This window comes from Prinia subflava, chromosome 8 (genome assembly GCF_021018805.1).
Source record: "Prinia subflava isolate CZ2003 ecotype Zambia chromosome 8, Cam_Psub_1.2, whole genome shotgun sequence".
NCBI lineage: Eukaryota > Metazoa > Chordata > Aves > Passeriformes > Cisticolidae > Prinia > Prinia subflava.
In genome coordinates this window covers 505080-520211 of record NC_086254.1, presented here as the reverse complement: position 1 = coordinate 520211, position 15132 = coordinate 505080, and the positions used below count along the sequence as shown (strand labels likewise).

Here is a 15132-nt window from a genome sequence, read left to right as displayed (position 1 = left end):
TGTTGCATGTCTAGAAATCCTGTTCTTATGGCAGGAAATTAACCCTTTTCTAAAAAACTGAATAGTTACAGGGCTTGTTCCAACATGGCAATCATTTAGCTGTAACCACAGCCTGTGCAGAGTCTATGCACAGTCTGTGCAGCCTTTCCTATTTGATAGAGGATACCTGTGCCTCATCTGAAGACAATTCATTCAATTGCAGCTTTGTTACCTGTTCATGGCCTAAAGAAAAGCAAGATAAGTATCCAACTGGTGAGTCAGGGCTCTTGATTTAAATAACAGAAATTCAGATTTGTTCTTGGCAGAAGAAACTAGTGTTAATGGGAATTACTATTGTGGGAGTCATCAATGTGAAGAAGGCAGAAGGCAAAAATCTGTTGTATCTTCTTTCTCCTGCAGGTTTTGGTGGCAGAACCCTGGGGTTTTCACTCCTCGCCAGCGCTGTTCACTGGCCAAAATCTCCTTGTCACGAATAATATGTGACAATACCCACATCACTAAAGTATCAAGGAATATCTTCCGGGCTAACAGATACCCCTATGGCTTTGTGAGCTGCAGTCAGATCCCAAACCTGGACCTCAGACCCTGGAAGTCAAAGAGCACTAAGGAGCAAGGTATGATCTGCAAACAGCACCAAGTCCTGTCAGCAGACCCCTGAAAAAGCCATGCCCTGGGGTATAAAACTGAGCTGCCTAACATGGGGCTGGACCTGTGTGCCAGGTACAGCTTTAGGTGCTCCAGTACCCCAGGCATACTTAGAGTGGCTCCAACAAAATGCAGATTTTCTGGCACACCAAGAAAAAGTGCCCTATTCTGGGAATTTTTTCTAACGAGGAAAGGCTGAGGGAGCTGGGGCTGTCCAGCCTGGAGAGGAGCCCCAGCTGAGAGGGGCCCTCAGCCCTGGGTGTCCCTGTGTGCAGGGAGGGGCAGAGCAGGGCCCAGGCTCTGCTCCAGGGCCCAGCAGTGGCACCAGAGCAACGGGCAGGGACTGAGCCCAGCAATTCCCCCTGCCCAGGAGGCACAACTTCTGCCCTGGCAGTGCCCAGCCCTCAGCAGGCTGCCCAGGGAGGGGCTGCAGTCTCCTCAGCGGGGATATTGCAGAGCCCTCTGGACACAATGCTGTGCCCTGTGCTCTGGGATGGCCCTGCCTGAGCAGGGAGGCGGCACCAGGGACCTGCTGTGGTCCCCTCCTGCCTGAACCATTCTGGAATTCTGGGGTTTTTTTCTAATTAATAGACTTTCTATTTAGCTCTCCACTGTTGATGCCAGGGTTTTCTGCATGGGAAACAGCCCAGACTGAGAAGGCTGCTCTCTCTGTCTGTCTGTCTATCTGTCAAGATACTTGTAAGGCCAAAAGCAGCTCAATGTTTGAAAATGAATTCCAAGTCTATGGAAAGGTTTCTGGTTTTGATCTCTGCTTGTACAGCTGTTGCCTATTTTTACATTATTTCTCTCACCTGCCTTCAGGATTTGTAAAATTCTTGAAGTCTAATTCCTTCCAAAATTCTCCCTGAAACCCCTGGGAAGTAGATGTAGACTGGCTGTCCCTGAAGGAGGGCAGGCTGTTCCAGTGCCTTTTCCAAACAAAACATCCTTTGTTTCTCTGACAGTCAGGTCCTGCCACACTCTCATAATATCAGGTTTTGATTCCTCTTTTTTAGCCTAACCTGTGGAAATAAATCACACAAGGTATCAAGGAGCTGTGGCAGGCTCTTCTCTGTTAACACAATGAATTTTATTTCCTCTAGAAAAAGATTCTGTTGACTTTAAATGCCGAATGTTGAGGATTTCCCAGATGTCCAGACTTGGGAAGCTGCCGAGGTGAATTACTAATTTTTGCTGTGTTTATGCTTTTACTGCCTGCAATGTTTGGGCATGGTTCTGTCATTTGCTCAGCTTGATTTGCGTGAAGCCTTTAGAGTGGGATGGAGCTGAGGAATAAAAGAACTTCATGAAGAGATATCCCAGATCTGTGAAAACACTCAATATCCCAAAGCCAACTGAAATGAGTTGTCTAGATGCTGATCCCAAATCACACCAACTGCTTGCTTAGGCCATGAAACCACACAATGCTTCATCAAGATTTACTGTCAAATACATGAATTGTACCTTCCTTTAAAAATTTTCAACCTTCACAGAATGATCCAGGGCATTGGAATGATAGCTGATTTTTGTTCTCCAATTTTTTAGTTTGAAAGAAATAAATCCTTTGATTTCCAGAGAAAATGTACTAATGGCAGGATGCCTCTGAGAGAAGAAATAGTTGTCCTGCACCCCAAACATACTGTCCTAAAATGCCCTGTGTTGGGTTTTGCTCCAATACACAAGGAAGAAATTTGCCACATGGATCAGAGTTTTCTCACTGTAATTTGCCATAGTACAGAATGCCCAAAACATCCTCTGATGTGACAGAAACCTGTAACAAGTTACTCCTGAAGCCTGCATGAGCCAGAGTGACTCAGTACTGGCCTGTAGAGCTGGTGGGATGTGGCCTGGCAAAGGTAAGAATAATCTGAACATACAAGACAGTAAAAACTATTCTGGTTTCAATCCAGCTTTTCCCCTTTTCCTGAAAGGGATCAAACCCACTTTCTCCACCCTCTGTAGCCTGCTATGTTCCTATTATTGCTTAATAAATTGCAATTTTGGGCTGAGGCCAAGATGTTCTTTGCATTTCATAAAAGGTGTAGCAACCACACATGAGTGGAGGATGGTGGTAGGTTTTCAGTGGGAATGTTGGGAAAAGGCAGTTCCAGAAGCTGTGTGTTGTTTATGAAAGAAGGTGTTTCTTGCTGAAGCCTCTGACCCAACTCCTGTGTGATGCAGAACTATGAAAGTCAGCACTGATGGGTGGGAGGCAGTGACTGGGGTGTCCCAGTCTCTCCAGCTCTGGTTTGCCACTCCTGGTTGTCTGATGGTGACATAGCCCAGTGTGTGTTTAGCCTCTCGGGGATAGGGTATTACCTGTTGACTTCAGCAGTTCCCCTCTGGGGGAGGATGTGACTGGCTCAGAATCACCCACAACCCCTCTGTGTGCACTTAGCACAGACAGATGATTTTTTTTTTTTTTTTTTTAGCCAAGCTAAAATTTGGACAATTTTATTTACTTTAGTAACTTGATCAAATGTATGTAATGCTGGTACAGCAACAGGGGGACTGTCCCTAGGGTGCCTGGCATGTGCCTGCCTTGGCCAGTGGAGCTGCTGAGGTGGGGGATGCCTCCTGCAGGAGCTAGGATGGGATAGTTTGTCCTGATCAGCTTCTGCTGCTGGTTTCCAAAGGGCAGCTCTCACTCCCAGCTGTTGAGGCCTCTCATTCACTTTCTTTCCCACCAGCAGCCTCCCCCACCTGTTTCAGCTCAGATCTGGATGTCCATCCTGAGTTCATCCTGTCAGGTCCTTCTCCCAGTCCTAAATACATTTTTCCTCCGTGGATGCCCACCAAGGTGTTCAGTGGGCTGCACCATATGGGTTGCAATGACAGGCTGAGAAAGCTGGATCTGCTCTGTCTGGAGATGGGAGGGGGAGTGATTTCAGTCTCTCTAAGGAGTGGCTGTGAAGGTGGACACTTCCCACAGGGAAAGGACAAGAGCTAACAGATGCAGGTTACAACAAGGGAAGTAACCTTTAGACAAAGACAAACATTATTCCCTCTGATAGTGGTGTGATGGAGACACAGGGATGAGAAAAATCTTGGGATTTCCAGTCTTGGGTATTCTCCCAAAGTGTCTAGGCCTTGAGCAAGTTCTCCAGATTTTCAGTTAACCCTGGTCTGAGTAGCTGGTTGGCCTGTAAACCTCCTGGTGTCCTTTCCCACTTCAATTTTCCTTGTGATTTACAGTCATAAAGTGTTTTACTTCCTAGCCAGAGTTCACCTGTCTGGGCTCTAAGCTATCCCATGTATGCAAGTCCTGCAGCCCAGGCTATTCCATGCTGTTGCATTCTTTTCTGTCAGACCTGTCTTGATACCACAGAAACCTTCATGAGCTGGAATACCTTTTCTTGTAAAACCTCTTCTCTTGTCATTATAAGCACTTCTAGCCATCCCCTTTCTCATAAATTGGTCTCCAAAGCAGATCTGTGCCTTATAAAACTGAGGGTTATACAGATTCATTGTGGAGCTGCAGCCAAAGTGTCGTAAACGCTTTCCTCAGTCTTGATGACTTTTCTCTAATATATTTACCCTGCAATCCCTCTGAAGGTTTTAGTGTCAATGTTAATGCCTCTTTAAGTGAGGAGTAAGTGATTAATTCCCTTTTGACCTCTTCACACTTTGGAGGCTGGTGACTGATGCTGTCCTCGGCCAGAGGCAACACTGCCCTTTGATAACTTATCATAGACACATGGAATATCCTGAGCTGGAAAGTCCAACTCCTGGCCCAGCACAGACACCCCAGCAATCCCACCCTGTGCCTGAGACATTGTCCAAATGCTCCTGGAGCTCTGGCAGCCTTGGGGCCATGCCCATTCCCTGGAGAGTCTGTTCAGTGCCCCAGCACCCTCTGTGGGAAGAACCATTCCTGATATCCAGCTAGACTCCCCAACACAGCTCCAGATGTTCCCTCAGGTCCTGTCCCTGGTTACCAGAGAGAAGAGACTGGTGTCTGCACTTCTGCTTGTTCCAATCTGTTGTAGAGTAGGTATTTATTCCAGCAATTTTCAGTGGGAATCATTGAATCACTCCCTAGACAAAATCTTGTCCTCATATTTTGTGCTGGAATCATTGCTTTGCATTTGGAAGTCACTTGTGATCTTCAGCTTCAGCAACTCCTCTCCCTCACACATCACTGTGCTGACAGCAGTCTGTCCTCTTCTGAGCCTTTATATGGTGAACAAGACAATTTTCTTAGCCTTCCCCAACCACATTGGATCACTTTCCCTGGCTCCCCTCTTTCTTCTGGCCAATGTGTGGCTGAGCAGATTTGGGGAGTGGGAGAGTCATTAAAACTTTGTGACAAAAGCTCACAGTGTAAGCAAGTCCCTCCTCTCCCTAACTCAGATTCACTTAGATTGAGCCAGGTTCTGGAAAGGGTGAAAAGACCCAGGGGCAGAAGGGAGTCAGCAGGGCATGGACACACTTGGTCTGGAGACTGGGATCTTCATTAGAGCTGCAGTTTCTGAAAACACCTTTCAAGTTACACAAGGGCCAACTGCTTCTGAAATAGGAGCAGAATGGATCCAGGTGCTGGGGATCCTTGCAACAGGAGAAAATTATTGCTGCAGATTGTGGTATCTGTGGGCTTGAAGCCTGAATGTTGTGTTAGATCTGAACTGCCTGTCTGTCCATGGTGAATTGGGAATGTCCTTAGCTTTCTCCATACTCATCAGAGACATTTACCAGCTGTTGGAATCAGAGACCTCCTGACTCTGCACAACTCCCTGACAGGAGGGTGCAGCCAGGGGGAATTTGGGCTTTACTACCAGGGAACAGGGACAGGAGGGGAGGGAACAGCCTCAAGTTGCACCAGGGGAGTTTCAGGTTGGACATCAGGAGGAATTTCTTCTTGGAAAGGGTTGTCAGACACTGGAAGGGGCTGCCTAGGGTAGTGGTGGAGTCCCCATCCCCGGAGTGTCCAAGCACTCAGTGCTCTGGGCTGGTGACAAGGTGGGGGGATCAGTCACGGGTTGGACTCAATTATCCTAGAGGTCTTTTCCTACCTCAATGTTTCTGTGAAGTCTTTGAAAATTGCTGACAGGGACTTAAAATAAACCTTTTCAGTGGTTTGTGAACTGTTGTGAACTTGCAGACTTCTTTGTCCCTGACATTCTGGGTCAGTTTCTATGTGCAGAGTTGTGTCAAAGGTTTCTTCTACAGAAAGAGCCTGACAACAGCACCCTGGTTTGGAAACCACAGCCATCCTTGCAGGACAGCCATTCCACTCCTTTCGCTGCCATTACATTTTAGGAACCTCTCTCTGGTAGGTCAGGATGAACCAGTTGTGCATCAAATCAACTTTCCTCCAGTTGCAAAAGGCCATAATTCTGTACAGATGAGATACAGGAAAGGCTGACAGGGAACTGTTGGGTGGTTCAAACCTTGGAGAAGCAGAAGGAAGCTGTGGTTTTTCTCTAAGCACTGGTTCCCACAGGGACCAGGTCTCTACAAGCACCAGTTCAGAGGGTCCCAGTGTGTGCACATGGGGCTCTTGTAGTGTCCATATGCTGGTGCAGGAACAGTTCAGAGGCTGTGGAGAAGCTCTTTGCTTTGTCTGCATCTCCTGTGGTTGCAGGGAAGCCTTGGGAGAGCTGAGAAGTGAGCCTGCAGTCACCTCTCTCCAGTTTTCCAATGAAAATCAGGAGAAGAGTCCCTGGCTAAGCCAAAGGAGCTGGGAGCACAGGCAATGCCTTTCTATATTATTATGTTTTTCCTCAGTTTCTTCAGGAAATATCACTGAGTCTTGCCCATTTTACTGTCCTCAAGGATTTTTGTTCTTTAGGTTGTAGGTGATGGTCATTGTGGTTTTATGTGTCCTTGGGCTATTCCCTTTTGAGAATCTGCAGCTCTCAGTCCTGGCTTGAATTGAGAGTCCTTGCTCCTTTGAAGTGCCAGCTGCCAGAGCAAGGCCTGGTGTGCAGATCATGAATCATGAAACATTTGTTTTTCAGCTCAGTCATTCTGGCTATTGCAAAGTTCCTTTTCACGCAGTTGTTTTAAGAGATGAAATGCAGTTGGAGCAGTGCCAGGTTATACCTGCATTTTCCTGATTTACTCCTTGCTTATGCAGATGCTGTTGGAACATGTGCCTGCCTCTGGCCAGGAAAACATTGGGAGTCACTGCTCTTGCTTTATCTTTTTGTCTAGATTTTCAGCACTTTTCCCACTGTGTGCGGAATGTCCAGCTGCTCAGCTTGGTCCCTCCAGTCCATGAATGTGTAGAACAGGATCTGGCTGCTCATATCACTGTTTTTCTCCTTCTCCCCTCCAAAATATTGATTTCTGATTTCCTCGACATCTTGCAGCCAGCTCGCTTGGTGAAGATCAATATTTGCACAAAGTGAGACAGGCTGGAGTCATAGAATCATGGAATGGTTTAGGCTGGAATGGACTTGAATATCAACCAGTTCCACCCCTGCCGTGATCCAGGACACCTTCCACTATCCCATGTTGCTCCAAGCCTCACCCTGGTCTTGGACACTTCCAGAGATGAGGCAGCCACAACTTCTCTGGGCAGGGTTTGTGCTGTCCAATACATCCTGCCCCTCCCCACTAAAGATTTTCTTAAAATGCCTCAGGGTTCCTATTCCCAGAGCCCCCTCTCCAAGCACGGCCAACCCCACAGCCCCTGCACACAGGCAGCTTTGCTATTGTGTTTTCCCTGTTGCCATCCAGCCCTCCTGGTGCTCTTGCAGTGCTGTTGCTAAACCAGCTTCCCACGGTGAGAGCAGAGAGCAGAGCCTGGCTGAAGCTTCACTCCCAGACCTTGTTCCAGCTTTGCACCACCCACACACAGCTGATGGAGGGAGTCTCACCTTTGCTCTACATCACCAGCTGCTCGTGACTCGTTCACTGCTCTGCTCAGCACGCTCCAGGCTGGAAGGATGGAGCTTTTCCTTCTTCATTACCCCTTTACCTGTCTGCTCATTGCCTTTCTAGTCCTCTACCAGGTGAAACCTGCATTCAGATTCTTCTGCAAGATGACTTTCTATAAGTTGTGGCTCTTCACCATAAGCATTGGGGTTGCCATCCTCAGTATTCCTCGTGGACGTAACGTGGACAACATGATGTAAGTTGCCTGTGGCTCCTTTCTGCCCTGAGCATTGATAGAGTCCACTCTATCCACTGCTTTGACTTGGAGGGTCCTGGGGGTGTGGTGTGGTGGGGAGGGATTGCTTGTATATTGGTGTGGGGAGATGACAGACTCTGTAATTCAGAGAAGGAGTGTGAGCTTTAATACTGGTTTGGATGATAAAAAGAATAACAAATTATGGAAAGAAAGGAAGTAAAAGGTGACAGATTTGCCAAAGCAGGTAATGCCAGAAACCTGGATGTAATGCATATTGCTATTTTTACTAGAGCTCTTTCATCTGGTCTTTGGAGATGTGTTTCCCTCCTCCCCATGGCTGAGCACTCTATTACTAAGTTGTGTTGAGAAAGCCACTCCAGGGGCTCATCCCATTCTCTACTCTGAGCCAGTGCACACCTGAGACATCACCATGGTGAAGTGCTGGCCCCTGCATGGGAACTGGTGTCCCCATCAGCTCAGTGAAAGCCTGGTGTCCCAGGTCTGGCAATCACCCAGCCCATCCCATTGCTGACCATCCTGTCTCTCCAGATTCCGTTCAGACTCTCCAGGCTGTGGCCTCACCTGGAGGCTGCGTGGGGTGTCCAGGAGTGATCAGTGGTGGTAGCAATCAGGAGCCTGGGCTGAGTGGGGACAAGAAGATGACTGCTACACGGCACCACAGTGCTTGAGCCCTCCTGAAGTGCTGCAGAAGCAGGATTTACTATTCCATTTTATGCTTCAATGGGAATTCATATCTCCTAACTGAGCATCAGCCTTTTGCTTTGAGAAATTTTCTTCACCTCTTGACTTTGGTGCCTGACTTTTTTTTTTTTTTTTCTTTTTTCTTTTTTCTTTTTAATGTTATTTTACCAATATCTCTTCAAATAGGGCTCTCAGCATTGCAGACTAATGTCACCTAGAGGCAAACCCCTCTCTTTCCATAGCCAGCAGGGTTAGGCACAGGTTTACTGCAGCCTGTATTCCCAATCCAGCAAGGTGGGGAGGAAAGCAGAGTGCAAAGGTGTGGTGTGAATCTGGATATTTTCTAATATTTGATTGATACATAGAACTTCGGGAGCTGTAGTTGCTGGGTCATTGGTCATGTATGGCTTGAGGGAAACCTTCAAGGTGTATTTGTCTTCTGTAATTAAATAATGAACTGTGGAGGGGCACTAATTGTTCTTCTCCAAGTCATGGTCAAAGCTGTCTGTAGGAAACCAGCAGAAGCAGTGTGTGAGGTGGGCTGGTTTGGATGCAGAGTTTGGTCCCAAATTTCAGAATCTCTTTGGCTAATTTCCACTCCTCTTTTCCAGGTATTTGCGCACGTTGACCCGGCCACTCAAATACATCTTTGGCATTCAGATAGTGGTGAAGGGCAAGGAGAACCTCAGGACTAAGAAACCTTTTGTCCTGGTGTTGAATCACCAGACGTCCCTTGACATCATGGGTATGTGGTGATCCTGCCTCCTGCTCCTGGCCCCAGGTGTCTGTAGGGATGGGTTTTATGGAATCCCAGGTGCCACAGGCAGAAGGGCAGGAGTGGCTGCTACAGAGCCCTTCACAAGCCAGCCCCAAGCCAGGGCTGATCTTCAGGGTATCAGAGGAATTTTCAAGCTACATTAGCTTCACTCTCTCCAGGGTAATGGGACAAGGCTCTCAGCTGAACACAGCCCTCTCATAGCTGCTCTTCCTCAATGCCAGTCCTGAGGGGATGGCCTGGAGACCCTCAAAATTCCCCAGGGATTCTATGAAGCTTCAGGCATGGCATCTCCTAGAGCAGAGGGTTGCTGTCCATTACCCAGTGGGACCCTGAGTGCAGATGACAACTTCCTCTGTCCTTGCTGTCCCCTTGCAGTGATGATGGAGATATTGCCGAGGCGCTGTGTGCCCATTGCAAAGAAGGAGATCCTCTACATGGGGACGTTCGGCCTGGCCTGCTGGCTCGCAGGGGTCATCTTCATCGACCGCAAGAGGAGCGAAAAGTCCATTGCCACCCTGACAGAGGTGGCACACTCCCTGCACAAGGACAACGTGAGTGGGGAGGAATCCAGTGAGGAGCCACTGGAAAACAGGAATCCGGGTGTGGGTGGAAAGAGATCTTTGTCTCTGGGCTGGGCACTGAGCAGAACAGAGTGAGAGCATCAGTGTGTTCTGTGTCCATGAATGGAGGTCAGGGGTACAGAGAGGAGTCCCAGGGCACCATCCCTCTGCAGTGGATTAGAATTCTACCTGGAGGTCCTTCTGCCCTAATGTCTTCTCCCTCCTGCAGTTGCGTGTCTTGATCTTCCCTGAAGGAACTCGAAACCATGGTGGCTCCTTGTTGCCATTCAAACGTGGGGCCTTCCAGCTGGCTGTGAAAGCCCAGGTGAGACCCACCTTCCTTTTTCCCCTGGACTGCAATTTGCCTACTGTGGTCCACCAGCAAACCAGGGTCCTGGTCCCTGACTTCCCTATGGATTTAATACATATCCAGGAGCCCTCAGGAGTTTGCAGATGGCACAGGAAGGGTCTGATTCTGTGACAAGTGGAAAACCTTTGTTACAACTTGGGATAAAAGTGGGGACCCTTGACAAGAGCCCTGGTCCTGCACAGAGAAGTTTCTGCTGAGTTGGCCTCTGTAGATAGTAATTTGACAATCCACAGTTGTTGGCCTAAATACAGAGATGAAAATACAAAACCCAGTAGCAAGGACATGGGGTGATACAGTTAAATGATCTAAATATTCAAATAATCCTCTGAGTGTCTGCTGTGACACTGATGGTGATAATTATTAACAAGATGCAGGATTCATCTGAAAACATGCGTTGAATTTTGGAGGAAGGATAAGGAGATATGTATACTCACTATAGCCTGCCTCCCCTCCAGGTCCCCATTATTCCTGTAGTGTTGTCTTCCTACAACAGTTTCTACAACCAGAAGGAGAAGAAGTTTACACCAGGTGAGGATGACCTGGGGCAAAGAATGGTCTGGGTGGTGGTGCAAGCTCAGTCCTTGTAGCCATGACCAGGGTGGGCAGAGGACCACATATCATATGGAGACGGCGCCCAGAAAACAGCAGTTTCTGTCTTCTTATGAAGAAATGGGACATTTCAGGCATCACTTTTTCCTCTCCCCTTGGATTTCTCCCTGCTTGTCCAATACCTATTCAAGAGAACTTGGAGGAGCAGCAGAGTCCTGGGGCAGGTCTGGCCCCTGACACCCCCACCCCCCCCCCCCCCCCACGCTGCCCTTGGATCTGCAGGTGCATGGAGAGCTAAGAAACACTTATGGTAACAAAAATTTCTACTGGCCACTGATAAAATTTTAGAGGAAAAATAACACAAGTCTTGGGCTTCAGAAAGAAAATGCAGGAAAAAATGGTACAAATTCCAACAGAGAAAAGTAACTCATCCTGTTCCTTCGCTCCCTTAGCTGCCGCCCACCTTAAAATGGATTTCTGCCACTTCCTACTCTTTCTCAGGCTAGCCCTGGTGTTCCCTGAGGAAAGGCTCTGCATCTGAAATTCTCATTCTTCCTATTGTTGTGCCTGGGTGTAGTCATTCCCTTGCAGGCAGACACCTGGAAAGAGAGAGAGGTGCAAATGATAAATGTGGAATTGCCTGTTTCCAGTCATCTTTCACCTGCTGGGTTTATCCTCTCCCTGTTCACACACAAAAGTCTTTTCGATCTGGAAGTGTTCCCCCACCTGAGGTCAATAGGACCATGACCATTTTACCAGCCTGTTCCCTTCCCTTCACATCCCTGATCCGGGAAATCAAAGAATAACCTCCTGGGGAGGGATCTTTGAAACAGCTGAATATTTTGCTTTAAGCAAGGCCAATTCTAAAGACAGATGAGTTAGCTTTGTGACCAGTCCAGAAAAGGTTGTATTAACTCCAAGGATGGAAATTCTAAGAATTCCCTGAACTTTTTAGGAAAGACTTTTTGCAGTCGCAAGTACATTTGCCTATATACAACTTCAGTCACCCTGGGAATTCATGGTTAGCTAATTCCATGCTCAGCTGATCTCTGAGCCCTTTTCCAAATGGCTGTTAAACAGGCAGGACCTGCACTACTGAAGAAAGAACCCTAGTTAGCTGTTCTTGTACTTTCCCTCCTGGAAGTTTTGCCAGAGCTGATTCTGAGGATGGTGGTCAAGATTCCTGCACACTGCGCAGGTCTGTGGGTCAGGACAGCTCTGTGTGTCCGCAGTGGCTCTGGGTGTGCTGAGGAGCCCCTCAAAAGCCCAGCTCTGTGCCTGGTGTTGGATACTGTCATTCATGGAACATGCCTGGTGCTTGCTGGAAGTCTGTTCCCAAGAGACCTGAATTTTCAGCACAGCCCTGTCATCACTCTGCTCTTTCAGTAGGAGTGAAGTGAGGTACCAGCCTGGCTTTGGGTGTAAGATGTACACAGAATCATGGAATCACAGAAAGGTTTGGGTTGGAAGGGACTTGAAGCTCATTTCATTCCACCCCTGACCATGGGCAAAGGCACCTTTCACTAGACCAGATTGCTCCAAGCCCCATCCAACAGGACAAACCCTTTTCTTTTGTGAAGTTCTTCTCTAAGCTTGTTTTGCCTACTTCCCACAGCTCTGCTGCTGACACTGCTGGATCTCATTCCTGGCACATGTGTAAAGTCATGCAAGAACATTGCAACACATCACAGACTCTCCCCAGATCCCCAGGTTTCTGTCTGTGCAGGCACTGTCTTGTCTCCACTGGGCTAAAACAGGGGACTCTTGGTGCCAGAGCAGAAGAGCACGATGGCAACTCCCCAGTATGTTCTTCCGGTTTACACAAGTCCATTGCTTAGATGCTTCCCTGAAGAAATCTGACTTACCAGAGAATCCTGACCACAATTTCTCTCATCCCAAAGTGTGTTTCTGGAAGGAGGGACTGTACAAAATTTGGTATCCATAGACAGAGAACAGCCAGTTTGGATGTGTTGTATTAAATATCTTCTCTTTGCCCGTGATCTACACACACCCTGAGATCTTTCCACTGTGAAAACTCTTCCTCTATGAAATATTGCATTGTGTTGGAGGAGAGATTCACCTGTTTCCATATTTATGATTCTTGTATTCTCTGTGGATGGGAAAAGCCCAGGTTGGGTTTTTGCTGTGTGTATTTGGGATGTCGCTGGGCTCCCACACCACTGGGGTGGGAATGAGGGCATCTCCTTGTTTGGCACCAACCCTCCTGCTGTACTGCCTCTGGCTCTTCTATACCACTCACATATTGTTTTCCCCCCTGTCTCACCTTCTTCTAGGAAATATGATCATCCAGATCCTGCCAGAAGTGGAGACGCTGGGCCTGGGCCCAGATGATGTTCCCAAGCTGACGGAGCAGGTCCGTGACTCCATGCTCTCCTCCTACCAGGGGATATCGGGAATGACAAACGGCGCTTCCCGTTAGTGATCGCGTCTTCCAGCTCCAGCTGGGTGTGCCACAGCTGAGGGGAGGCCATGGCAACCACAGAAAGGTCTGGCAGCAGAGACAACTGTGGATTGCAACACTGACATACCAGAGACAGGCAAAACATCCACCAAGGAGGGAAGCTTCCCAGGGGAATATTGCTGTGCACTCCCAGAGAACTGTGCCACCCAGGGGGACAGACACACGATGGACTGCTGGATATTTCTGTGCAATCATATTGCTGAGAATGTCCCATCAACCGGACCCAGGCAGAGCTGGGCCCTTCCTGTGATCATCGCTGCCTGCTTATAACCACCTTTCCCTGTTCAGAACCAACAAGGTAGAGGCATTGATCCCAAGCCTCTGACTGTGCTGCCTGGGAAGTGGCTGCCTTGAGGGTTGAGGTTGCCACATTCCCCTGGAACACACTCAGGAGAAGGTGCTGTTTTCTTTCTCTTCCGTGGGGAGGATTTGGGAGGTACCTCTGCCATGACAGACAGAAACCAAGGCAGCTTTGGGAGAAGGGAATTAAAGACCTTACATGTGTCTACAGGGCTTGGTGGTATCTTTGGCATATTTAGCCTTCCTTTTAAGCTGAGGAAGATTTTGCTTTCAGGGTTGGGCGAGAGGGACATGTCTGGGGACTGAGAAACCAAAGGCAAACAGCAGGAGTATGCTGTAATATCCTTGCCATGCCCAGATGGAATCATCATCCCTGGAAGTGTTCAAAAGATGTGTATTTCTGGTGCTTAAGGGACATGGTTTAGCAGTTGACCTGGTTGTGCTGGGTTAATGGACTCTGATCCTAGAGTGCTTTTCCAGCCTTACTGATTCTGAAATTCTGTGATGATTTTATGATAACCTCATGATTTTTAGACCAATCTATATATCTTTCAACTCAAACACACTCTGGGAGCTGCAGCTCCTGATTTCTGAGTCCAGCCTTCTGCCTTCTCTGTCAGAGGATGCCCACCAGCCATGAAGTGATTTGCTTTTTTCTGCTGGTGTGTTTAGCTATGAACCAGAGCCAAAGAATGTTTTGGACACAGGTCTGACTTACACAGAATCACACACATATTCACAGAATCATTTAGGTTAGAAAAGCCCTCTAAGATCATAGAGTCCAACCTGTGCCTGATCCCCGCCTTCTCAACCAGCCCAGAGCACTGACTGCCACATCCAGTCCTTCCTTGGACACCTAGAAGAATGGGGACTCCAAATTTCCCTGGACAGCCCCTGCCAAGGCCTGAGCACTCTTTCCATGGAGAAATTCCTCCTGATGTCCACTCTGAGCCTCCCCTGGCCCAGCCTGAGGCCATTCCCTCTCCTCCTGTTCCTGTTCCCTGGGAGCAGGGCCAGACCCCCCCGGCTGTCCTTTCCTGTCAGGAGTTGTGCAGAGCCACAAGGTCCCCCTGAGCCTCCTTTTCTCCAGGCTGAGCCCCTTTCCCAGCTCCCTCAGCTGCTCCTGGGGCTCCAGACCCTTCCCAGCTCCATTCTCTTCTCTGGACATGTTCCAGCCTTTCACTTTCTTGCAGCGAGAGGCCCAAAACTGAACACAGGATTTGAGGTGGGGCCTCAGCAGTGCCAGCACAGGGGGACAGTCACTGCCCTGGTCCTGCTGGTCACACTGTGTCTGGCACAGCCCAGGTATCACTGGACTCTTGCCCACCTGGGCACGCTTGGGCTCTTGTTCAGCCACTGTCAACCAGCTCCCCCATGACCCTTTTCTGATGGAAAGATTTCCAACCCCTCTGCCCCCAGGCTGTCATTGATGCCAACTGTAGGTGAGTGTACAAGGATGTGTTTTATTACTGCCCAGAACACCCAAACCACACAAGTTCACTTTAGGATTTAAATAAAACTTGTTTCAAGGCTCCAAGGTGCAGCTGCCATGCTTTAGTGTCTTCAAAGGCTGAAATCTCACTGCTGATTAGAAACAGCCTAAACAGCTTCTTCTCTTGTGCAAAACCAGAAGATTGGGAAGTTTTGGTGAAGATTACATGAATACGT

General features: G+C 48.3%; 1 protein-coding gene across 1 annotated transcript in view; it reads left to right on the top strand.

The window, feature by feature from the left end:
• The window catches only part of LOC134553061 (eosinophil peroxidase-like), a 37004-nt gene extending 23327 nt beyond the window's left edge, over positions 1-13677 (top strand). The window contains 7 exon segments of the mRNA XM_063402317.1: positions 400-614; positions 7594-7723; positions 9037-9170; positions 9579-9754; positions 9993-10088; positions 10589-10661; positions 12977-13677. Of these exon segments, the coding sequence (XP_063258387.1) occupies positions 400-614; positions 7594-7723; positions 9037-9170; positions 9579-9754; positions 9993-10088; positions 10589-10661; positions 12977-13122 (970 nt within the window). The 3' untranslated portion in view covers positions 13123-13677.
• The last annotated feature ends 1455 nt before the right edge of the window (positions 13678-15132 follow it).